This window comes from Coffea arabica, chromosome 8c (genome assembly GCF_036785885.1).
Source record: "Coffea arabica cultivar ET-39 chromosome 8c, Coffea Arabica ET-39 HiFi, whole genome shotgun sequence".
NCBI classification, from domain to species: domain Eukaryota; kingdom Viridiplantae; phylum Streptophyta; class Magnoliopsida; order Gentianales; family Rubiaceae; genus Coffea; species Coffea arabica.
In genome coordinates this window covers 38096178-38122503 of record NC_092325.1, presented here as the reverse complement: position 1 = coordinate 38122503, position 26326 = coordinate 38096178, and the positions used below count along the sequence as shown (strand labels likewise).

The window sequence follows — 26326 nt, the reverse complement described above, 5'->3', positions numbered from 1 at the left end:
AACATAAAAAAGGAAAAATTGGGAACATCACCTAAGAATATCAAGATTCTTGTGATTTGTGTACTCCACACAAATGAAGGCTTCCTGTTAATCATCATCTCTGGTCGATATGGGTAAATTGCAAGTTGGTGGAAGCTTACTGACCATTTCTCTATTAAGTTCTGACAACGAGGTTTAGCTCATTTTCCGCAGAAATATACCAAGAAAATTAGTTCCAATTGTGTGGGCTATACACAAAATCCTATAACAGCTCAAACATTATTGTTCCCATTCCGCAGAAACTTTTATCATTCAATCATCAATTTGTTGCAAATTATTCCATCTTCGCATCCAACAGCTCATGGAAGTTCCCAATACCATGTGGGGATTTCGCTCATCATCAACATTGGCGAACATATTTCTCCTTCTCTTAGTTGCCATAATCTTTTCAGTAAGCCATGTTTCAGCTTCTAAACAATTTAAAAATGAAACTGATCGTCTTGCTCTGCTTGAATTCAAGAAGCAGATATACGATGACCCGCTTGGAGTGCTGAACTCCTGGAACCATTCACAGCACCATTGCCAGTGGGAAGGAATCACATGTAGTACTCGACATCAGAGGGTTATAGCCTTGACTCTAAGGCATAAGCACTTTTCCGGAATTATATCTCCTCATGTCGGAAATATAAGCTTCATGAGGCTCATCCATCTTGAGGAGAATCAATTCCATGGTGAGATTCCCCAAGAATTTGGTCGCCTCTTCAGGCTAAGAGTCTTGAACCTGTCAAATAACGCACTCGGAGGAAAAATCCCGGCAAACCTGAGCTACTGCTCAGAGTTGATAAATATTTGCCTACAGAGGAACAAGCTAGAAGGGAAAATTCCGATTGATCAGCTAAGCAGTCTGAAGAAGCTTGAAAGACTTGTTCTTTTTGTAAACAATTTGACAGGAGAGATTCCCTCCTCCATTGGTAACTTATCATCGCTGACTCAACTCGCTTTCGATTTCAACAATCTGGAGGGAAATCTGCCCATGGAGATGGGGCTCTTAAAAAGGTTTGCTGGGTTAGGAGCTGCAGAAAATCATGGCCAATCTCTCAAATCAACTCACTGAATTGTTCGTGGGAGGAAACCAACTCTCAGGAGCCATTCCACAAGGATTTGGAAACTTTGTCAACCTAATTCAACTTGGCCTTGAATTGAACTCTTTTTCAGGGATTATTCCAAGAGATTTTGGCAAGTTACCAAATTTGCAAGGATTGCATCTAGACTATAATGACTTGTCAGGACAGTTAGTCTCTACCCTATGCAACAACACCAATCTATTCTATCTGGACTTATCATTTAACCAGTTTGAAGGGGGCAATATATTTGACAATGTTCTTATGAACTGTCAAAATTTGCAATATCTGGATATATCTCACAACAACTTCACTGGAATTATATCACCACATTTTCTGCAGATGCACTCATCACTGATGTACATCAAAATAGATGAAAATTCTTTCACTGGTTCTCTGCCTCCTGAAGTTGGAAAGCTTGTACATTTGGTGAATTTCTCGGTTTCCCACAACCAATTTGCTGGCGATATACCCATCTCACTTGCTGATTGTTCAGATCTGGAGAATCTTTTTATGGAAGCCAATTTTTTCCAAGGAACAATTCCACCAAATTTGGCTTCTTGGAAGAGCATCCAGCAATTAGACCTTTCAAGTAATAACTTGACCGGTCCAATACCAAAAGAACTTGAGAAGCTTCACTCTTTGAGCCACTTAAATCTTTCCTACAACGACATCGAGGGCGAGATACCAAACACTGGAATTTTCGGTAATGCAAGTCAAATATCATTGACTGGCAACAAAAAACTCTGTGGAGGCATTCCAGAATTGGAGTTCCCACCTTGCCCAGTGATTAAGGGGAAAAACAGAGGAAAGCTGAAGGTTATCATATTGTTGTCCATTGTGTTACCGGCAACGCTTCTGGTTCTTGGTGCAGTGTTGTTATATCTCTTGGTATATCGAAAAAGAGAAAGAAGAATGGTGGCAGGATTCTCTAGCATGCCCGCAAGAATCGATGAGCTCTTACGGCTTTCTTACCATGAACTTCATCGTGCAACTTCAGGATTTTCTCCAGAAAACTTAATTGGTTCAGGACATTTTGGAGCTGTCTACAAAGGCACACTAGAAAAACATGGCAATAAGCTTGTAGCAGTCAAAGTTCTTGATCTTCGAAAGAATGGGGCTTCCAAAAGTTTTAAGGCCGAGTGCCAAGCATTAAGAAATATTCGCCATAGAAACCTCCTCTCGATTGTGAGTTATTGCTCCAGTATTGATTCCAAGGATGATGAATTCAAAGCTCTAGTCTATGAGTTGATGGAAAATGGAAATCTGGACCTGTGGCTGCATCCTTCAGAGACAACTGACCAGGCAACAAGCTCAAGAAGTCTTAATCTTCTTCAGAAGCTAAATATTGCAATTGATGTGGCTTCAGCATTGCAATATCTTCACGACCACTGCGAAGCTGAGATTGTTCACTGTGATCTAAAACCAAGTAACATTCTTCTTGACAATGATCTTGTTGCTCGTGTGGGTGATTTTGGATTGGCAAGGCTTCTCCCGAAACCCGTCAACAGATCTTCCGAGCAAGAAGGCAGCAGTACTATTGCTATAAAAGCAACAATCGGCTACGCAGCCCCAGGTAACACATATTTTTATGGTCAAGATTTTACTTAATTGTGCGCAGAAATATAGAACTTTTGGGACATTTAATTCTTTTTAATTTTTTTATAATAATTAGTATGAGATCTCTAATCACTGTTGCATGGTAGCTAATTTTAGTTAAGTCTCTTTGTTATAAAAGAAAGTCCATTATGCTCCAATCTAACATTTGATTAATTTTAATCACTTAGTTTTTTTTTTTATAGTTTTTCTTTACTACCCAATAATAACATGTCTAGAAACAAAATCTTAGAGTATGGAATGGGTCTTGCGGCATCAACTCAGGGGGATGTCTATAGCTACGGCCAGTGACGGAGCCAGGATTTTTTCTTTGGGGGGGCCAAAATTTTTTCGAACAAAATTATTTTAATATGTTATGTTCAAAATAATTTTCATCTATTTAAATATACGGCATCTTAAAATATCAAATATTAACTTTAATTATAAAGATATGTCTATTTCATAAATATGTAGCATAGTCATAACTAAAATTAAGACAAGAAATAACCTTTGATTAAATATCTTATAACATCACAAATCACCTAAGTTGCACATTATGAGAAGATGTTCCAATATGTCACTTGTGCAAAAACAAAAATATAACTATGCAATATAAATATAACTATTTTCAATTAAAAAAAGATAAAAATTATGTTAACATGTTTTGAAATTTCATCCTCTTTTATTAAACGTAAATTGAGCTTTACGTTCTTTCATAGAACTAAATTCATCTATAATTGAATCAATGGTAAATTTTCGAGCAACTTCCTTTTTTTATGTACATTGTTAGACAATCATTCAAGAAATTATCTTTTATCTTGTTTTGGAGTTTCGTTTTGATTATCTTCATAATTGAAAATGTCTATTCTATAGACTATCGAACGAAGCCAGGATATTTTCTTTGGGAGGAGGGCCAAAATTTTTTTAAACAAAATTATCTTAATATGTTATATTCAAAATAATTTTCATCGATTTAAATATATGACATCTTAAAATATCAAATATTAAATTTAATTATAAAGGTATGTTTATTTCATAAATATGCAGCATAGTCATAACAAAAATTAGAACAAGAAATAACCTTTGATTAAATATCTTATAACATTACAAACTATCCAAATTGTACATTATGAGAAGATGATCCAATACGTCACTTGTGCAAAAACAAAAATATAACTATGCAATATAAATATAACTATTTTCAATTAAAAAAAAGATAAAAGTTATGTTCGCACACCTTGAAATTTCAACCACTTTTCTTAAAAGTAAATTGAGCTTTACATTATTTCATATAACTAAATTCATCTATAATTGAATCATTACTAAATTTTTGAACAACTTCCCTTTTTTATGTATATTGTTAGACAATCATTCAAGAAATTATCTTTCATCTTGTTTTGCAGTTTTGTTTTGATTATATTTATAATTGAAAATGTCTGTTCTATAGTTGTAGTTGATACATGAAGAGTGAAAACAAATATAATCAATCTATCAACAACATGATAGATCACTCAATTTCTTGTCTTCACCAAGCCTTCAAGTAATTATTTGTATATTTGTATATGGGTCAACAAGAGGATAGATCACTAATTTTAATTTTTTTTATCAATTAGGCTAAGTTGTATATTTGTATATGGACCAATAAAGTAATTATTTTTATTTTAGCCCATTCATAATTATGAATTGAGTCTTTTATTATAATATATCAAATTGGGTCAATTTACTATGGATCATGAAATTATATGTTTAATTTTTTGAATGTTAAAAATTAGCACAATAAAAAATAATTAACTTTTTTTGAAGAAAAAATTATATCAAAGGTGGCTAATTCATACACACATACACACATATATATATAAACTCTCATAATATAAACTAAAATTGAAAAAAATTAGGGGGGGCCAACTTTGTCTTATACATATATTTACATACTATGAATTAAAATTTTCAAAACTTAGGGGGGGCCATGGCCCCCCTCAGCCCCCCCTTGGCTCCATCATTGGCTACGGCATTCTTTTGCTAGAGATGATTACAAGAAGGAGGCCAACAGATGATATATTCATGGGTGACCTTGATCTACATAACTATGTTAATAGGGCTTTGCATGAACGAGTTCCTGAGATCGTGGATCCATTGCTTCTTTCTGAAGGAAGAGATGAAAACAGTAGAATTACTCATGGAGAGGAAACTATTAATGGTGGAAGAGAGATTGATTGCATTATTTCGCTGCTGAAAATTGGACTCAAGTGCTCTGCAAGATTACCAAACGACAGGATGCATATGAATGAAGTTGTCAGAAAATTACATCTCATTAAGGATGTTTTCCTAGGTTTCAGGGTACATCAAGAAAATTTTGAAGCTTAATATCTACAGGTATACTCAAGAATTTAATACAGCCCACAAGTTGAAGTCCATTTTCTCTATATTAGGTAAAGAATTTTATTCTTGACATAAGCTTGCAAGCCAACTCGTTCTACCAATCAAAATCTATTCCAGTCCAAAAAAAGAAAAAAGGAAAGGCTATGTGTTGTGCTTACAAGCATGGAAAAAGATGGCTTCTCATACTAATGCATGAATTCTTGATTTGCAGCTGCTTACTAGTCTGAATCTCCAAGCTGAAGTTGTTAATGGGGTGAGCTAATGAAGAAGACACCTTTGGCTTTTTAGTTGAAAAAATAAAATAAATGGATGATTCAGACATATTCCTGTAGTCTTTCTTTATAAGAATTAGATGTTCTTGGAGGCAGTCAATCGGCTCAATTCTGCTTGAACATCTTAATGCTTCCATATTATGCTTGGATAGTATGCAATGCATTATACTTACAATGCATAGTCTTGCTCCCACTTTCTTTGAATTTTGATTTTGCTACTATATGAAATTTCAGTTACAATGAGAACAACATAAGGGGATAAAAGGTGAGGATCAATTGTACAATAATAGGGCCTAGTAAGTAACCTAGGCAATATCGGGTTGAAAGAAAAGTTCAAGAAGGAAGTGAAGAGGAAGGAGAAACGAAAAAAAATGATAAAATGTTAAATAATTGGAGGAACTGCCAAGAAAAAAAAATCAGAAGGGAAAAGGATTTTTGAGTGAACAATTTATTTATGTGCAAGTCGCGTCCTCTGGCTCTGGCAGCCCAACTTAGGGTCAAAATTCGCGAGAAGCACAAATTGGGTAAGGTATCAATTGGGAAATGGGAACATTCTACCATCGTGGTAAAAAAAGACTCCATTAGCAGGGAGAAAAGGAAATCAAAAAAGTGTATAGGGGGCAAACTGCAATGTTTTGACAAAACTTTCCTCTTTTTTTTTTAGGGAATGTTTTGACAAAATTAGTTTATGAAGCAATGTGAAATACTAACTTACATGAAGGTGGACTTTGTTGCTTTGATAATATCAGTAAGTATTAATCTTTTTTACATTGTTAACTGTTAATGTATGTATTTACAAGTTTAGATGTATGTCACATTTATCTCAATTTGAATTTAAATACTCCCTCCGTCCTATTAGAAGTGTCATATTTTTCTTTTTAATCTGTCCCAAAATTAGTGTTGCTTACCAATAATGGCAATAAAAACTTTCACCGATTTCCACTGATACCCTTAAATCTTACAACAAGATTCTTATATTCTAGTGGGCCCCAAAGTTCACCTATGAAATAGAGAATTTTCATGTGATGGTGTGTGAGTGTCACGTTAGAACCAACGGGATTGGTGCAGTGCACTTTCTTCAAAAGAGCTTGAAAATATATCATGTGTATGGGTCCCACAATCTTATCACCACTCTATCATACCATCAATGGAGCAACACGTTAGGCTGCACAGCTAATTCAACCAGGGCATTCTTGGAACATAAGTCACAATTTCATCTTAAGATATTTTCTTGGGAATATAATGAGAAACTAGAAAGGAAAGAGGAAAATCCAAAATTAAAAGAATTGAAAGGCTAAAAAAATTGTATTTTAGGAAAGTGATTTGAATATTTTTTTAATCATTTAAGGTGAAGATAGATCTCTGCAATTCCTCTTTTTTAATTTCAATCATTAAGGTGAAGATTTTTGTGGGAAAGAGGAAGAATTAAATAAAAAAGAAAGGAAAACAAGGTAAATGAAAAGTCAAAATAATGCAAGGGCAATTTTGTCCTAAAGGGGATTAAATGAGCAAAATTAAAGGTTAGGGGGTAAACTGAAAAATAGTGTATTCTTTAAGGGGATAAAATGTGATTAACCCTTAATTCAAACCATGAGTAGATTATGTATAATTTTGAAACCATAAGGGGGTTATGTAAAAAAAGGCTAAACTACAGGAGGATAAAATGTAATTTGCCCTAAAATTTAAAATGCCTTATCTTAGAGTTTAGGCCTATATTGATGGGCAAGACCCGCTTGCGGCTTGGATTTCAACGAATTAGAAATTTTTGCCAATTTTTTGGAGATTAAAAATTGAGCTGGAAAGGTGAGAGAGTTAGATTATTGGATAGGCTGGTGAGGAGTAGAACAAGGGGAAGGGATCATTAAATTAAGACGAACAAGAATGAGTAGACGAAGGTACAACAAAAGAATCGTCATTGGATTGAGAGGATTTTTTTGTTTTTTTGGGTCTCATGAATTTACATTTTTGTCCCCAAAAAATTTTGTTTCATTTCAGTTACACTCATAAGTTAACGGAATGTGATAATTATTATTCTAGTAGTATCAGTTTTCTTTCGCGTTCCGTCTAAGAATTGCATTGAAGTGGGACGAAATTTATAATTTAGGGAGTAGAGTGTTTCATTTCTAAAATTGAAGTTTAAAGGGTGCAAAATGAAATTAACCCTTCTTGCTCCCCTTCGTTCTTGCTTTCCTGCATCCCCAGCTCAACTCATCTTGCTTGTATAATAATCCCAGCATCCAACTTTCCCTCTCATATTTCTTCAACCATATATTAACCGATCTCAACTCCGCTGCGGCGGTCCTTTTTGGACGGAAACCTAGACGTTTACCGAAGCTGTATGTATGCATCAATACCGGTTAATCTCTCCATAGATTATCCATGGAAGACAAAGAAACAGAGTTCCTCTGTAAACTCACAGCAAACCATCTCTTTTTAGCCCAATTCGGGTGCCTATGAATGAGATAGCAAGAAAATTAGATCTACTCAAAGATCTGGCATTTAATTCAAATCAGATCTCGGGGTCGGATCCTGTTCTGAGAAGTAAGGAAATTTTTCCAAGGACCGAACTCACTTTTGAGAACTGAGAAGTTTCTTTTGATTTGATCCGACTTTGGAGTTTGGACTTACGGTCAGATCCTTGTTAACGGTTAAAATTCATTAAAATTTTACCACCAAATGATGCCTCAACTTTAGACAAAATGTTTCTGATCACTTGCACTTCTTATGTAAACACCGATTCACATGAATCAAAACTTTGAAAATTTATTTGATCATTGACTATAAGATACAATTCTTGAATCATAACAATTGTAGCTGTGCAAGATCATGTAAAGGATTGATTTACTGTAGAAAATCATTCTTCACATTTTAGAATAGTTTAAAACTACGCTCTATTGTTCTAATCGGCCTGTTATATTAGTGTATATTATAGATAAACAAACTTTGTCTTATCCCGAGAGATATTTATCATTTGCAATAGATATTAATAGTGAACAAGTATAGCTTCAAGAAAAGTGGTTACTGCAATTTATGATTTTTTTTTTTTTGAGAATTGTAATTTATGATCTGAAACCTTTTCTATGTTTGTCCATCTCCCTAGTGTTTATACCAAGAGACTAGAGTCTTCTGGTCCTTGCGGAGTAGACATGCAGTGTACTAAAATGCAAGCAACTGTTTGGTCCTTCCTAACAAGTAGTTGAGGGAAGTGGACAAGTCATTTAGCAGACTCACTGTCATAGACATGAAAGAATAAATTGTGGGCCACGAATATAGAAATTGTGAGAGCATTCAGATTGGTTAATATTGACGAAGTAAATGAGGGGTTAGAAAAACTTTGAGAAAAATCTAAGAGGGTCACTCTAATTGAATATTTTCTGTATGCTCAAAAATCGTCGATAGAGAAATTTCTTTGTCACTTCTCCCATACACACTGAGATTCTTAACTGTAGTAGAAAGAGAGGCGAAAGACCAAAACAAAGCAAAACGGACAATAATATAATGTCATCCCAAAGTGTTTGTTAGAGTGTAATTTACTCCAACAAAATCCAGTGCCTTGTTGAAATAATGCTCAGGGCACGCAAGGAACAACAAAATAAAGTAAAATGAAATAATAAAAAGGCTGACAACCGCTATCTACAGAAATTACTTTAGTTGAGCAGATTTTTATTAATGCACAGGCTGACAACCTGTCACGCATTAGCCACTGATGCAAGGGGAGAGCCTGTAAAGGAATTGATGTGCAGTTGTAGAATTTCTGCAAATTATTGAAAATCATGCGTGAAAACAATCCAAGAAAACTAACTAGAAGAATCAAAATCTCACCACTCATGCTAGGAACAAAATTGGAATGATAGATTAATATGAAAGTTCTGGCAAAGTTTTATCCCAAAAGCTTTATAAACATCCACTGATAACTATGACATATTAAATAATACAAGACACAAAGTGCCCAGAAAATATTCAATATCTCAGGAGCTTGAATGAATATTCTAGGATCATACTAGCGAGGATTACCACATTAAGATCATTGTGATGGGTACTTCTAGATTTTATCACACGCACTTTTAGAGCGCGTTTGGTATAAATGCCGTAACTGATTGTATATTCTATTCATTTTTTAATTTACATAAAATCATGGGAAAGTTATGTGGCTATTTTGAAACCTTAGGGGGGTCACCTGGTATTGTGTAAAATAACAAGAGGGTAATAAGTAATTTACCCTAAAATTTATTTGGATTGCTAAATTTTTCTAAATTTTTTTTTTTTTTTTTTTGCATTTGAACACCTTTTTTCAATCACTTTTATTTTTAACCACCTTTTTATCTCACAAATGTCAAATTGCAAAAATGTTTTTATTCTAAAAATTTTTTCAAATAATCTCCCATCCAAGCAAACCCATCTATAGATCTTTAATAAGTTTTTACAATTTAGTTTTGTACTAATATGTTTTGCCTTATCATGTGAGATGAGCGAGATATTTTTCTTTTTCTAAAATATATGTAATTACGGCGATAAAATTTAACAAGATCTATATCCATAAATATATAATAATTTTTATTATTATATTAAGGATATTAATTTTTTTAAGACATTATTTGTTTTGAGTGATACAAAATATTAGAATTGACTAATCATTTTAGGGACAAGTAGACAAATTAAGAGAAAGATGATATTAGAGGGTGAAGGGCAAAGTAACTAAAAGTTAAGGGGATTTACTATGATTAACTCTTAAGGGTATCAATATCTTTTTGACATCTGGGCAATATTAAAGTTGACTAATGGTTTAGGGGGTAAAATGAGAAAAAAAAAATAATGTTAGAGGATAAAATGCAGAATTGGTTAAATCTTAACGGGAGTTTTTGTGATTAACCCTTTATTATATGATCGACAATTTCAGATGTTAGTCAAGAATAATTATTCAAAAAAAAAGAAACAATATTTCTCTCATTTTCCCAACAGACCATATTGCTTGAAAACCATGGTCCTGATCTAGCATCTAGCAATCAAATGAGGAACGTTGACCAGAAATCAAGTTGCACACCAAGTGCAAGTACAAAGTGTGGTCTCCGGGAATTCTCAATTAATCACGTTTTTCTATGATTCTAGTACGAAAAGTAGTCAGGTTAAATGTTAATCCCAGCTTTCACGGTTTGAAAAGTATTAGTGTGGAAGTTGGTGGAAGCTTACCGAACATTTCTCTTTGTTCTCTATGTGTGGGCTATATACTTTTCATTCCGCAGAAACTTTTATCATTCAATCATCAATTTGTTGCAAATTAATCCATCTTTGCCTTCACAGCTCATCCAAATTCCAAATACCATGTGGGGACTTCGCTCATCATCAACATTAGCGAGCATTTTTCTCCTACTCTCAGTTGCCATGAGCTTTTCAGCTTCTAAACAATTTAAAAATGAAACTGATCGTCTTGCTCTGCTTGAATTCAAGAAGCAGATATACAATGACCCGCTGGGAGTGCTGAACTCCTGGAACCTTTCACAACACCATTGTCAGTGGGAAGGAGTCACATGTGGTACTCGACATCAGAGGGTGATAGCCTTGACTCTACGGCATAAGCAGTTGTCTGGAACCATATCTCCTCATGTCGGAAATCTAAGCTTCATGAGGTTCATCCAACTTGGGGAGAATCAATTCCATGGTGAGATTCCCCAAGAATTCGGTCGCCTCTTCAGGCTGAGAGTCCTGAACCTCTCAAGTAACGCGATCGGTGGAAAAATCCCAGCAAACCTGAGCTACTGCTCAGAGTTGGTAACTATTAGCCTAATCGAGAACAAGCTTGAAGGGAAAATTCCGATTGATCAGCTGAGCAATCTGAAGAAGCTTAAAGGAATATTTTTTAGCATAAACAATTTGACGGGAGAGATTCCCTCTTCCATTGGGAACTTATCATCGCTGACTTCACTCAGTCTTGCCCTTAACAATCTGGAGGGAAATTTGCCCATGGAAATGGGGCTCTTAAAAAGGTTATCCTTTTTTTCAGCACCAGCAAATAAACTATCTGGTATAATCCCTGCCTCCATCTTTAATAGTTCAGCCATTACTGTCATTTCAGTGGGCGGCAATTCCTTTCATGGCAGTCTCCCAACCAACATAGGTCTCACCCTACCAAATCTGGAAGCATTAGCTGTTGGGGGAAACAACTTCTATGGAAACTTTCCATCTTCAATCACTAATGCTTCTGGGCTTGAGATACTTGATCTTCCCTATAATAAGTTCGCAGGCCAAGTTCCAGCTAATTTAGGAGATCTGACAAATCTTCAATTATTAAATCTTGACACAAACCTCTTCGGCGGTAATTCAACTGGAGATTTAGATTTTATTGCATCATTGACCAACTGCAGTGATCTCAGAATTCTTGCCTTGGGTTACAATAACTTCGGAGGTAATATACCCAAACTCATGGCCAATCTCTCAAAACAACTCACTGAACTGTACCTGGGGGGAAATCAACTGTCAGGACCTATTCCAGAAGGATTTGGAAACTTTGTCAACCTATATAAACTTGACCTTGAATTGAACTCTTTTTCAGGGATTATTCCAAGAGATTTTGGCAAGTTACCAAATTTGCAAGGATTGCGTCTGAACCAAAATGACTTGTCAGGACAGATAGTCTCTACCCTATGCAACAACACCAATCTATTCTTTCTGGACTTATCATTTAACCAGTTTGAAGGGGGCAATATATTTGACAATGTTCTTATGAGCTGTCAAAATTTGCAATATCTGGATATATCTCAAAACAACTTCACTGGAATTATATCACCTCATTTTCTGCAGACGCACTCATCACTGATTGCTATGGTATTAAGTGAAAATTCTTTCACTGGTTCTCTGCCTCCTGAAGTTGGAAAGCTTGTACATTTGGTGAATTTCTCGGTTTCCCACAACCAATTTTCTGGCGATATACCCATCTCACTTGCTGATTGTTCAGATCTGGAGAATCTTTATATGGAAGCCAATTTTTTCCAAGGAACAATTCCACCAAATTTGGCTTCTTGGAAGAGCATCCAGCAATTAGACCTTTCAAGTAATAACTTGACTGGTCCAATACCCAGAGAACTTGAGAAGCTTCACTCTTTGAGCCACTTAAATCTTTCCTACAACGACATCGAGGGCGAGATACCAAACACTGGAATTTTCGGTAATGCAAGTCAAATATCATTGACTGGCAACAAAAAACTCTGTGGAGGCATTGCAGAATTGGAGTTCCCACCTTGCCCAGTGATTAAGGGGAAAAACAGAGGAAAGCTGAAGGTTATCATATTGTTGTCCATTGTTTTACCGGCAACGCTTCTAGTTCTTGGTGCATTGTTGTTATATTCCTTGGTACATCGAAAAAGAGAAAGAAGAATGGTGGCCGGATTCTCTAGCATGCCCCCAAGAATCGATGAGCTCTTGCGAATTTCTTACCATGAACTTCATCGTGCAACTTCAGGATTTTCTCTAGAAAACTTAATTGGTTCAGGAAATTTTGGAGCTGTCTACAAAGGAAGGCTAGAAAAACATGGCAACAAGCTTGTTGCAGTGAAAGTTCTTGATCTTCAAAAGAACGGAGCTTCGAAAAGTTTTAAGGCCGAGTGCAAAGCATTGAGAAATATTCGCCATAGAAACCTCGTTTCTATCGTGAGTTATTGCTCCAGTATTGATTCCAAGGGTGATGAATTCAAAGCTCTAATCTATGAGTTCATGGAAAATGGAAATCTGGACCTGTGGCTGCATCCTTCAGAGACAACTGATCAGGCAACAAGCTCAAGAAGTCTTAATCTTCTTCAGAAGCTAAATATTGGAATTGATGTGGCTTCAGCATTGCAATATCTTCACGACCACTGCGAAGCTGAGATTGTTCACTGTGATCTAAAACCAAGTAACATTCTTCTTGACAATGATCTTGTTGCTCATGTGGGTGATTTTGGATTGGCAAGGCTTCTCCCGAAACACATCAACACTTCTTCCGAGCAAAGAACCAGTAGTACTATTGCCATAAAAGGATCAATCGGTTATGCAGCTCCAGGTAATTACAAATTACAACTTATTATGGTCAAGATGTTATTTAATTCTTTTTAATTTTTTATTATAATTACTATGAGATCTCTAATCACCGATGCATAGTAGCTAATTTTAATTAAGTCATTTCGTTCTAAAAGAAGGTCCATTATGCCCCAATCTAACATTTGATTAATTTTAATCACTTAGTTTTTTTTTATAGTTTTTCTTTTACTACCCAATAATAATATGTCTAGAAACAAAATCTCAGAGTATGGAATGGGTCTTGCGCCATCAACTCAGGGGGATGTCTACAGCTACGGCATTCTTTTGCTAGAGATGATTACAGGGAGGAGACCAACAGATGATATATTCGTGGGTGATCTTGATCTGCATAACTATGTTGATGGGGCTTTGCATGAACGAGTTCCTGAGATCGTGGACCCGTTGCTTTTTCTTGAGGGAGATGAAAACAGAAATATGACTCCTGGAGGGAAAAATAGCAATGGTGGAAAAGAGATGGAGTGCATTATTTCCCTGCTGAAAATTGGACTTAAGTGCTCTGCAAGATTACCAAATGGTAGGATGCATATGAATGAAGTTGTCAGAAAGTTACATCTCATTAAAGATGTTTTCCTTGGTGTCAGGGTGCATCAAGAAAATCTTGAAGCTTAATATCTACAGGTATACACAAGAATTTAACACAGCCCGCAAGTTGAAGTCCATTTTTACTATATTAGGTAAAGAATTTTATTCTTGACCTAGGCTTGCAAGCTAACTCGTTCTGCCAGTTAAAATCTATTCCAGTCCAAACCAAAAAAAAAACAGAAAGGCAAAAGCTATGTGTTGTGCTTACAAGCATGGAAAAAGATGGCTTCTCATACTAATGCATGAATTCTTGATTTGCAGCAAAAAAAGGTCTGAATCTCCAAGCTGAAGTTGTGAATGGGGTGAGCTAATGAAGAAGACACCTTTGGCTTTTCATTTGAAAATAAAAATAATGGGATGATTCAAACATATTCCTGTAGTCTTTCTTTCTAAGAATTAGATGTTCTTGAAGGCAGTCAATTGGTTCAATTCTGCTTGAACATCTTAATGCTTCCATATTATGCTTGGATAGTATGCAACACATTATACTTACAATGCATAGTCTTGCTCCCACTTTCTTTGAATTTTGACTTTGCTACTATATGAAATTTCAGTTACTATCAGAACAACATAAGGGGATAAAAGGTGAGGATCAATTGTACAATAAATTCATATGTTCCCTTATTACCATATCCATATATTGCTCAATTAAGTCATCTTGCCTCTAAAAAGCTATGGATCTAGCCATGGTGGGGCTCTCATACTTTTATGACATATCTTGATGATTTTGAACGTAAAATGTTAGTAGGGCCTAGTAAGTAACCTGAGCAATATCGGGTTGAAAGAAAAGTTAAAAATGGAAGTGAAGAGGGAGGAGAAATTAAAAAAAAAAGATAAAATGTTAAATAATTGGAGGAACTGCCAAGAAAAAAAAATCAGAAGGGAAAACGATTTTTGACTGAACAATTTATCTATGTGCAAGTCGCGTCCGCTGGCTCTGGCAGCCCAACTTAGGGTCAAAATTCGTGAGAAGCACAAATTGGGGACGGTATCAATTGGGAACATTCTACCATCGTAGTAATAACAGACTCTCCATTAGCTGGGAAAAAGAAAAGCAAAAAAGTGTATAGGGGGCAAAGTGTAATATTTTGACAAAACTTTCCTTTTTTTTTCGAGGGAATGTTTTGACAAAATTAGTTTATGAAGCAATGTGAAATACCAACTTATATGAAGGTGGACTTTTTTGCTTTGATAATATCATTAAGTATTAATCTTTTTTACACTGTTAACTGTTAATGTATGTATTTACGAGTTTAAATGTATGTCACATTTATCTCAGTTTGAATTTAAATATCAAAGTTTGCAAGTATCTAATACCTGCTAGCCTATATACCAACAATGATTTGTTCGTTAAACAATCCCATTTTTAGCTTGCCAATTTGAATTAAAATATCAAACTATGCAAGTATCTAAAACCTTCTAACCTATATACTAACAATGATTTGCTTTTTGTTCGTCAAACAATCCCATTTCCACTTTCAATTTACAGCAAAAAGTCCAAATTTTCTCGAAACCCACAAAATCATGGTCAGACCATAGACAATCCTTTAATCACCCCATATTTAAACCCCTATGTCCAAAAAAAAAGGCCAGCTAAAAGTATTATTCTCAGCCAAACACAACAACGATGGTGATAATGTTGAAGAACAAGAGACATTTGCGGTCAATGTAAAAATTGATGACAATGGGGTGTGATATGAAAAAAAATCAATTTTTCTTAACTGCATCTGACTTCTAGAATTCCTCGACTAATTTTTTTTGATTTAACCAATTTCATGGATAACCTAGGTTTGAAAATTCTAACACAGTTAGATTGGTTTTGTGATTGTTATTTGAAATCCTCAGTATCCTTGAACCTTAGTGTCAGCAACTTTTCATTTCAGCTAATTGGACATCAAGAAACTCGTCCAGAAATCACTATTCTAAACACTGCTAAAATTTAAAATGCATTATCTTAGAATTTAGGCCTATATTGACGGGCAAGACACCGCTTGCACCTTGGATTTCAACAAATTAGAAAATTTTGCCAATTTTTTGGAGATTAAAAATTGAGTTGGAAAAGGTGAAAGAGTTAGATTATTGGGCGGGCTGGTGAGGAGTAGAACAAGGAGAAGGGATCATTAAATTAAGATGAATATAAGAATCAGTAGATGAATGTAGACCAAAAGAATCTCAGTGGACTGAGAGCACTGAGAGAGGATTTTTTTTGTTTTTTTGGGTCTCATGAATTTATATTTTTGTCCCCAAAAAATTTTGTTTCTTTCGCGTTCCGTCTAAGAATTGCATTGAAGTGGGACGAAATTTATAATTTAGGGAGTAGGGTGTTTCATTTCTAAAATTGAAGTTTAAAGGGTGCAAAATGAAATTAACCCTTCTTGCTCCCCTTCGTTCTTGCTTTCCTGCATCCCCAGCTCAACTCATCTTGCTTGTATAATAATCCCAGCATCCAACTTTCCCTCTCATATTTCTTCAACTATATATTAACCGATCTCAACTCCGCTGCGGCGGTCCTTTTTGGACGGAAACCTAGACGTTTACCGAAGCTGTATGTATGCATCAATACCGGTTAATCTCTCCATAGATTATCCATGGAAGACAAAGAAACGGAGTTCCTTTGTAAACTCACAGCAAACCATCTCTTTTTAGCCCAATTCGAGCCACTTCGGGCGACTTTACGTAGTCTCCGAGTCCGAAGCCCGGAGCTTGCCCGATCAATTTTGCAAACAATTGTAGCCAAAGGTGGCCGCTTCGACTCAGTCCTCTGGTCTCACCATTCCTGCCCTTCCCCATCCCTCCTCGCCTTTTTGTCAACCCTCGAACTTTTGCAATTCAATGAACCCGTTCTGGGGCTCTGGTCGTTCGACGAAAATAGCTTGAAATTGAGGGCTGAGTTCTTGTTGTATGTGCAAATTGTAAGTTACAGGGTGGTGGAGAGTGTTAAAAAGCATGTAGAGTTGAATGGAATTCAGGGAAATGAAGGCGGCTTTAGAAATTTCAATATCCCGGTTGAGTTTTTGGCGAAAGAGGACGGTTTTAGGATTTTGGACAAGGAAAATGGTAAGTGTTTGTGGGTTTTGGATAGGATTTCTAATGTGGGTTTGAGCCGATTGAGGCCGGACATGATGGTAGTAGAGGGAGAGGAGGAGAGGGAGGGGGTTGCAGAATCTGTTGAGGAGATTGGGGAAGAGGAAATGATGGTTTTGAAGAGGGTAATTTTGGAAAATGCAGAGGTTTTTGATGTGTTGTGTGTGAATATTGAGAAACAGCTGGGTATGATTCAGAAGGATGATTCAGGGATGGCAATTACATTGAGGACGGAAGGGAAACGAATGGAGGTGGAGGATAGGGTGTTTAGGTTGGCGCAAAGATGTGTCCAGATTGTGCATTTAGATGCTATGAAGGAATTATTGGACAAGAATGAGCTGGATGGGGTGGTTTCTCATTTAAAGTATCTTCATTTGGATTTTGGTGTGGAGGACATGGACTACCGGTATGTGCAGTTGTGATTTTACCAACATGGTTGATGTTTTTTTTTTTTTAATAATGTTGTAATCTTTATTTTCCTTTAATGTTTTATCGAGATTAATTGGAGTTTATGCTGGTGATTTTTGGTTGAATATGGTTTTGATTGAAAATCAGAAGTAGAAAGTGGAATTTTGTTGGCTCTTTCGTCTGTATCCTGACCTTGTCCAATGAACCAGAATTGACATGCATGGAAAAGGACACAATAGCGTGCTTGAATTTGAGAGCGTTAGATTGAGAGGATAGGTTAAAATATAAACTATTAGAGGAAAGAGTTTTCCAAGAAGTTTGCTGTTCAAAAGTTGTGAAATATGGAGATTGAAGACTAGTTAATGGTATTCACATATCTACACATATTGCTTATGAAAGGGAGAAAAGGGAATTCTCATCCAGGAGGAATTAAATGCTAATGAAAATTGCTATTTGTTGACCATTATCCCATGTGAATTTGAAGTTTTTAGGATTATGCAAATTTGAAGTCAATATTATCCTTTTGCAAATTTGAAGCTCAATGTGCTGTCCGGATATGCTAAACAAAGTAACAAACAACTTTCTGATGATGAAAAGGATATGTTACTGGATTGACGTGAAACTGGAGAAGCTTTTGTTTGCTCGGTTCTCACATACTTTTCGAATTACCAAATGAGAAGATGTTTTTTTGAATTTGTTCTTGAATTTGCAGCTGGTATCTTTCATATGGGAGTGAGCCAGCAACTTTCTGGAAAAATATAGAAATAGTTTTTTTTTGTTTTTTTAATGTTTAAGTATCTTGAGGGTGTGTATTTGATATCAGTCTAAATTGCAAATAGAAGCCAGTAGCCACTTTGGCATCTTTGAAAAGAGAATACAACTATTTGTGGATATCTGATCTGTTTGATTCATTGGGCAATGAGTCTAATGTCTTGATAAAATACATCACAACTATGAAGCTCATGAAAGTATTTAAAATTATTGACTGTTTGATGTTTTCCAGCAGCAGTTATTTGTTAGGGTAGAATTGGGAGGAAAAATAATAATTGAAATTGTATAGAAGCAATTGAAATTGTATAGAAGCAATGAAAATTTAGGAAAGATACTTTGTAAGTTAATGGGCTAGGTAGTTATTGTTAGGGTCAATGTACTATGTGATTCTCATATGAAAGGAGGCTGGAATTGATTACGTGTCCTGGAATAATTTGACCATTCTAAGCACAGGATGTGCATTATTTAATCAACATAATTTGTTTGAGGATTTTATGAATTTGATGCTTTGGAAGTGGAAACTTGTTTAGGCATGTGTGTACTGTGCAGTTATCTTCTTTATCACTTTGTATATTGGGGTTTTGTTGACATTGATTACTTTCTCGTAGAAGCTGGGCTTTGTTATCTTCTCTGTTTTTCTGATGGTTCAACATTGGAAGTTTTGAATGTCATGAGGAATTAGTGTATTGATAACTGTTATAGACAGTTATGGTTACTGTAGTCATCTGCCAATTGATGTAGAATTTAGATTGTCAAGAGGCTTGAAACTTATGTGTGCACCTCATATTGTCTTTTCATTCTCTAAATTCCTTCCTAGGTGAAAATTGGTCTCTTATGAAACATCTTTCAGATTGTCAGATTGTCAAAAGTCGAGAGACAAAAATAGTATTCTCCTAGTCACAAATTTGTTATCTGCAGATTGCAGAAGCTATTTTTTTTTTTTTTGCTCCATGAGATCTTAATTTTTCATGCATAACAAACCAACAGAATATTGATAAGTAATTAAAAGTCTGCTATATATTCTCTTTCTATTGCCACTTCTTAAAAGTCACCAAAAGAAGGGGAAAAAAGAGAAATGTACCAATGATAAGACATTTATTTTTTTTAAGACGGTTACTGTTAACTTTGAGATTTTTTCTTTGTTTCCTTTTAATATGTCAAAAGCTTGAAGAAGTTCTCCAGCTATTTGATTCAACTCCCTTTTGTTGTTGTACTAGAATGGTTTTGGAAGGTCTCCTCAGGAAGGTTTTGCCAAGAAGAGTTAACTATGGAGATTCCTGGTTCGCCGTGCGAGATAAATTGTTGTCAGTTTATGGAGAAGCACTTTCTTCATCTTGCATCCGTCTTGTTCAGATGATTCAGGTGGTATTGATGTTTAGTCTTTAAACATCTGAGCTGCTGAACTTATTTGCTAGTAAAAAATAGTTAATTGTTCATAATTTTTGCTATGGTGCTTATGTTGAGTCACCCTTAAACTGGTTGTAGCCGGCTAGTGAAATCTTGTAGAGTCCTTTTTGACACAGAAGTAAATGTATATTTTTTTGGCTATCCTGATGCTATTATTTCTTTTCCATTCTAAGAAAAAAGTGCACACTTATTCTTTGTATATTAGTTCCAAAAATATCTGATCTTCTGTGATGGGAAGCTATTATCTTGCAATTCAATTTTTTTCAAGGACTTGATTTGTCTGAGGATTTGGTCGTATTTTACTGCTTTCCTGTTAATCCAATAAGTTAATAATCTATGACTGCAAATAGCAGTGAAAGCTTCCTACCTGCTCTTGCAAGGTACTGTCTGCAATATTGATAAATTGAAGTAGGAATTAATTATAATGGAGAAGAGTAGAACTACATCTGCACCCTGCAGAAAGGAAATTTGTGTTCAGGATTCACCGAGGTGCAAGCACTCTACTTGAAGACTGCTTTAGGTGTGTAACATAGTGGGAGCAGTTGTGGGATGGGAGGCTTTCTGCACACCAAAGACACTAAGTATAGGAATATAAAATGATGCTTTGGTGCATGGTCATAGAGCTCTGCTGCATGTGACATTGAACGTGAATTTCCTCTAGAGTGGCAACAGCGGAAGAAATCTCTTGGGTGAATTATAATTTGGCAAGTTGAGCATGTTTGATGGAGGTTGAATTTCCTTGACAATGGAGTCAGCTAAAATGGACTGAAAGGGTGATGGAAAAATGGTTTACCAAAAAAAGAACAAAGGAATCATTTTTGTTTACTTTTAGATCAGGTGATAATGAATTTGGCAAGTTTTCTCCATATTCTGAAAGGTGCAGACAAACTTGCTTCAAGATATGGGTTGCATGTAAGGTTCCTATAAATGGGATGTCCCAAAGGAAGACTTGCTTTCAATAGGAAGGGGTCCCGCAGGTAGGGGCAGTTTTCAGTTCTGATGGTCAGTATTTTATATACATTGCTTATTGTTTTGCCATCTTTTCCTGAAAATTGTTGTGTTCAAGGGTTGGGCTTCCATCTCTAATTGAAGGTTGTGGGTTCAACTCAGAAGATTGTAAACTTGAGGCAAAGAATGTCAAGCCTCCTGAATGATGGACTCCTTGGCATTTTAAGCTCGGTAAACTTCAGATGGTTGCTCTGATGACAAGGACATGCAAAAGGACTCTAAGATGGTTTCTAGTGTATGACGTTTGTTTAGTAGTGCAGTTTAAAGGGTGATTGTCTGTCTTAACATCATGGTATGCTGTTGTCAAGTTAGCTGCATCTTTCAGCAGGCTATATATAAGACTGCATTGTGGTGGCTGATCCCTCATGTTGATATGTCTTGTTTTTCTGCAGATTAATTGAATTCTGCTTCTCATTTACTCAACTATGCAACCAACATTTTCCATCGAATTCATTTTCCATTCTGTTGTTTGATTTCTTACTCTCTGTTAGTGGTAGATCATCTATTTGCATATTCTTGGTGTCTGTATCTATCTACCCCACTTCCTTTTCCTTCTTCAGTTCTTATATCTTAAACTGATCTTTTTCTATTTCTCTTCATTCTTCCATCTTTTGATTTCATTTTGCTTCTTTCTGTTCTGCTGCTTCAATTTTTCCTTCCCTTGCCTGATTCATCTTCACTCTTTCTTTCTCCTGTGATTTCTCTTCTGCTTCGGTTAGTCACCGCCTTCATCCGATTCCTTGTGTCAACTATAATTCAGGGAGCAAATTGAACATTAATGGCCTTCTTCAACTGCTACAGTTTAGATACTATATCTTATATGGCAATTAGCATTAATAGGCCTGGAAAAATGGAAAACATTAAAATGTTGATACCTGACCTTGGTAGTAGTAGTTAAAATAGAAGATTGAGAGTTTGAACAAAAACTGTTCTAGCCTCGTAAGGGGGGTGATATTGGACGTTAAGTTTTGCATTTTGACACCATTGACTCTCTTGGGGGTTATTTTGGGTGGAGACACTCCAGCAGCAACTCAGCCATTTGATTGCCGATTTTTCAGACGTCAGAGCATGACTTTTAAACATTTGATGGTGATTTCTACAGTTAGGGTTCTTTACACATACTGCTGATTGCAATCAATCAGCCATCAGTCTGTCCGGGAAGCCCTCTTAAGAAATATCCCTAAAGGGATCTGTAGAGCTACTATAGGCTTGAATTTCTCAACTGCATGCATTGGTGGAAAGAACGCTGGATTGTTAGCTGATAAGCTTGGTTTTAAGCAAGCAAATCTGTTAGTAGCTGCATAAAGGAAGTATGTAGACCAGCGGGCTCCTTGTGTTTGCAGTTTCTGTTCTTTATTAAGGTTTCCATCTCTTTTTTTTAATTCAATAGTTGGCCTCTTATCTTGTTTCTGATTGAAGCTCCAGTATGATTAAATGAGGATGAGATTTCGGTGGCTGATCTTTAGCACTTGCCTTCAAACACACAAGAAATGGCGGCTATTCTTGTGACCATTTTACCCCTTTTTAGACTTCCTGCTGAGTTCTCCTTTGCATTTAATAGTGGTGAACATTCTCTGTTGTTAAACGATTATGTCCTTCATGCGCATTTGAATGGAGGAATTGCAGAGTTTTTTTTTTTTTTTTTTTTAAAATATGTCAAGACCTACATTTGTACTTAGGTAGGAAAGTTAGAAATTCTTTAGCACATTCTTGATTGGTGATAGATTACTTATTTCAGCCTGTATTGTAACTCTTTACAGGTTATTCAAGATGAGTTACTTTCTGAGGAAATAGAGACATTCAAAGCTTCTGAAAATGGCAGGATCCATTTGCCCTTTCATCGTCTTGAGAATTTTAGTGCAGAAATGACGCCTGAGACGACTTCAAACATCAAAAGTGTTCAGTTGAATATTGCAACATCAGCTTGCACGAGAGATATGTACCATTATGCTCGTGTTAGTGGCTTGCATGTTCTTGAATGCACCATGGATGCTGCTCTGACTGCTGTGCGGGATGAACAACTTGAAGAAGCTAGCCATGTACGTGTCCTTTCCTGTGCTCAAATTGATTCTACTAGTTTAACCATCCATTTGACACTAGACTTTTTGCCATTGAAAGTTGATTTATTTCCTTAACTTGCCGTTTTTTATATTTCTTATTTGGTATCCATATATGTGGTAGATTTTGTCACTTGCTCCGCGACTTCAACCCCTTGTTGCTGTCATGGGCTGGGATCTTTTGTCTGGCAAAACTGCAATGAGAAGAAAATTGATGCAACTTTTGTGGACCACTAAATCACAAGTTCTTCGCTTGGAGGAATCCCCTTTATATGGTAATAAGTCAGATGAGGTAATATTTTGTGAATAAAAGCTTCGTAGTTTAAAGTTTTTAAATGTCATATGCAAATCATGCCTTAGCTGTTGTACTTTCTTCTGACGTCCGTTGCATGGTTATGAATCGATGCATGACAAAAATGTATCAAGTTGTCTGTTTATGTAGATTGAATGTATAAACTTACACGTGCACAAGCACCAGCACTTTCTGATTTTGTCTGTTTGTCTTGGCAGGTTTCCTGTGTTGAACAGCTCTGTGATACATTATGTTATCAGCTTGACCTTGCTTCCTTTGTTGCTTGTGTCAATTCTGGCCAATCATGGAGTCTGAAATTGTCAATACTCTTATCTGGCAAGGACTCAAAAGATGGTGGAGATGAAGATTTCCAGGGGGATCCATTTGTTGAGAATTTTGTGCTGGAAAGATTGTCTGTTCAGAGTCCACTTCGCGTAAGAATTTAAATGTGTTTTCATCTTGGCCTAGTTGGCTGTGTTGGCCATGCAGTGTCAGTTGTCTGTCAGAACTATTTCTAGTCCTAATTGTTATGAATGTTCCATGCAGTGATGGATTTCAAGCCATTTCTTGCAGAATCTCTTATATTTATCTTTTGTACGATTTGATGAATATATTCAGTTACTTGTTGGCTGCACTAACTTTAGGTTCTCTTAGATTAGGATTAGATAGTTCTAGATTGTTGTTTGTTCCCCCCCAAAAAAAAACCACAATTATGCTGCCTGAGTTTTTAGAGATCTATTAAAGGGAAAATATGATAGGAATGCTTAAAGATGGTAGTTGAATTCTGCTTTAACCATCTTCCGAGGATCTCTTACTTATGTAGTTGTCATGTTAAGATACTGTCCCATAGCAATTCCTTAAATTGGGCTTCTGTTTGTTTTGCTTGAATTTTTAGTTTTTTGAATTGTATTATCCAGAATGATAGTGTTGAATGTTGCATGAATTAGAGATCCTTTGGGTAACAGATATTAGAAGATTCTACTTTGGTTTAAAGTCTTAAGCTATGAAGTTATTGAATACTATCACGTGTATCAATGAGTCTGTAATCATCGTTTCCATGTTGGTAAATAATTTGCTAAAATATGTGAAAGTCTCTCCTCTTTTTCGGACATTTACCTGTAATTCCTGATTCGGAACATGCACTTTTAAAAGTTATCCAAAAGTATACCTTCTCCTTGCTTTGGTCTTTATTTAATCTGGACTTTACAAACTGCTTGGAACAATCATTTAGTTGGATGTGAGATATTCAAATTTGGTTCTGATGAATTTATTTTACATAAGTGCTTAGACAGTCCATACCAAATACCATTGCACCAGGCTTTTAAGAAAGTAATTTTCTCTATACAAAATGTAAACTAGTAAAGAAAAAGCTCATCTTAAGGCTTTCTCTCGCTGTTTTGCAAGTTCAGTGCTTCAAGCTTCAATTGAACAATATTTGTTTGAAGACTGTTCCTTCTGCAATCCTCTCTTTCTCTCTCAAACACACACACACATGCAAGGGTCTCATTTGCCTCTTTGAATAATGTTGAATTATGTAAAACACCCTAAGGGTTGGGGATTCTTTTGGTTTGCCACCATCAACATGATTATTAGGCTCAATGCATGAATGCAATATTCCTTGTCATTTTGACTTGTGACAAGAAAAGCCTTTGATTTCCTTCTATAACTTGTTGTCCATCTTAGCCTTACAGTAAATTGCATGTAACCACATTGCAGTTTTCCCTAGTATCACTTGACCACTTGTATTACCTTTTCTTTAGAGGCACTTTATTGAAATTTGTTTTCTGTAGTTGTTTTAATCACTGAATTTTGGCTCTCAAAACTTTTCATTAGTCATTAAGGGTTAAAATATTGTATAACATAGTTGGTTGTGACAACCTAATTGGTAGAAATTCCTCTGTATTCTGAAAGGCAACAACATAACATCCAATCTCTCCAATGGGGTCTATATGGATTAGGTGTTTTTCGGGGGTATTTTTCAAAAACTACACTGTAGCATTGTATTTTAAAAACTTTTCACTGTAGATGTATTTTGGGGTGTTTTTAAAATTTTGTGGGGTATTTTTAAAAATTTGTTGAATCTTCCACCACCACCCACCATCCCTCCCCTCCTCCCCACCACCGCTACCGCCCCCCTCCCTCCTCCTATCTCCGCCCTCTTCCTCTTCCTGCCCCTCCTTCCTCTTCCTCCCCTCCTCCCCCACTCTCCGCTCCTCTCCCCTCCCCTTCCTCTCCCTCTGGTTTGATTGCGGCCACTGTGACCAAAGGGGGAGGGAGTGGAGGGTCCGGCTATGGGAAGGGAGGGGAGAGGAGAGGAGTGGGAAGGATGGGAGGGAGGGAAGAGGGAGGAGGAGGAGGGAGGGGAGGAAAAAGGAAGAGGGAGGAGAGAGGAGGGAGAGGGGAGGGGTTGTGGGTAGTGGTGTTCGGTGGGTGGTGTGGGTGGAAGAAGAAAGATGTGGTAGGATTTGTTATAAATTTTTTTATTGTGTGTTTTTGTTAGGTGTATTTGGAGTGTGTTACTATGGCATTGTATTTGAAAACTTATTTGGGAAAGCAAGCAATCCAAACAGAGTATTTTGGAATGTAAGAGGTGCTGTCATGTCTGAGAAGTGGAGGTGCAAACACGGAGGAAGATAAGATGCATATGATATTATCCTTAGTTTTGACGTGGGCGCTATTCAATGAAAGAAATAGAAAGGTTTTTGATGATTTAGAAAATCCTCTATTGAGGATAACGAGACAATTCTGTATTTAATGTCTTTCTTGAGCAAAAAGTCCATGCCTTCTAGTCGTGATAGTTGGATGGGCTCTATCTGTTTTGACTACTTAGACTTCTTGAGGTATACTTATTGTATGTTAGTATTAAATAGTATAATGTCCCTTTTACATAGCAAGAAAATAAAAAGAGAACAACTCCATAATTTTTAAGAATTTCAATTTTCTTCCATCAACCATAAGTGTAATCAAACCATAATTTCAGCTCCCATTTACCCCTCCAACACTCGAAATGATCTAATTTACTGCCACATCTAATTTAGCTGTATTAGTTTTATTAAGTGGAAAGGATCTCTATAACAAACAGTGTACCACATTATGGAAGGGCTTAATGGTCACTTTCTATGTAATTTAACAGTTAGACAAAATCTTTGACCAACAGTGAAGGGGGTAATATGACTATAATCTAAAGTGGGGAGCGGGAGGTGGGACAAACTATATCTATCTTTAACTTTTAGAAGGTATTTTATAATTAACTGTTTACACGCTTTCATCTTTTGTCTTCTTGTACTGGTTCTTAATGTGTAT

At 36.1% G+C, this 26326-nt stretch overlaps 2 protein-coding genes across 5 annotated transcripts in view; both read left to right on the top strand.

The window, feature by feature from the left end:
- Window positions 1–10438: 10438 nt before the first annotated feature.
- On the top strand, window positions 10439–14520 carry LOC113706490 (receptor kinase-like protein Xa21). Of its 3 annotated transcripts, XM_027228403.2 has the most exons (4): window positions 10443–11747; window positions 11895–13376; window positions 13620–14032; window positions 14258–14520. In XM_027228403.2, exons 1-3 carry the CDS (start codon window positions 10667–10669, stop codon window positions 14021–14023), a joined length of 2967 nt encoding a protein of 988 aa, XP_027084204.1. In that variant the 5' UTR covers window positions 10443–10666; the 3' UTR covers window positions 14024–14032; window positions 14258–14520. The 3 variants fall into 3 exon arrangements, 2 of the variants coding, with proteins under 2 accessions (XP_027084203.1, XP_027084204.1); XR_003452030.2 differs by having other exon boundaries at window positions 10439–13376; window positions 13620–14088; XM_027228402.2 differs by having other exon boundaries at window positions 10442–13376.
- A 1906-nt stretch (window positions 14521–16426) lies between these two features.
- LOC113707369 (uncharacterized) overlaps window positions 16427–26326 on the top strand; it is a 30463-nt gene continuing 20563 nt past the window's right edge. Inside the window, exons 1-5 of one of the 2 annotated variants that reach the window (XM_027229661.2) lie at window positions 16427–17486; window positions 19477–19621; window positions 22435–22713; window positions 22856–23023; window positions 23242–23457. In XM_027229661.2, the coding sequence (XP_027085462.2) occupies window positions 16585–17486; window positions 19477–19621; window positions 22435–22713; window positions 22856–23023; window positions 23242–23457 (1710 nt within the window). In that variant the 5' untranslated portion in view covers window positions 16427–16584. Of the gene's footprint in view, window positions 17487–19476; window positions 19622–22434; window positions 22714–22855; window positions 23024–23241; window positions 23458–26326 lie in introns of those variants that run through there. The other variant, XM_072063204.1, reaches the window with a different exon arrangement.

Coding starts and splice junctions, on each gene's coding strand:
- LOC113706490 (XM_027228402.2), top strand. CDS start 10,667: ATGTGGGGACTTCGCTCATCATCAACATTAGCGAGCATTTTTCTCCTA. Junction 13,377..13,619: donor AATCGGTTATGCAGCTCCAG/GTAATTACAAAT, acceptor ACAAAATCTCAG/AGTATGGAATGGGTCTTGCG.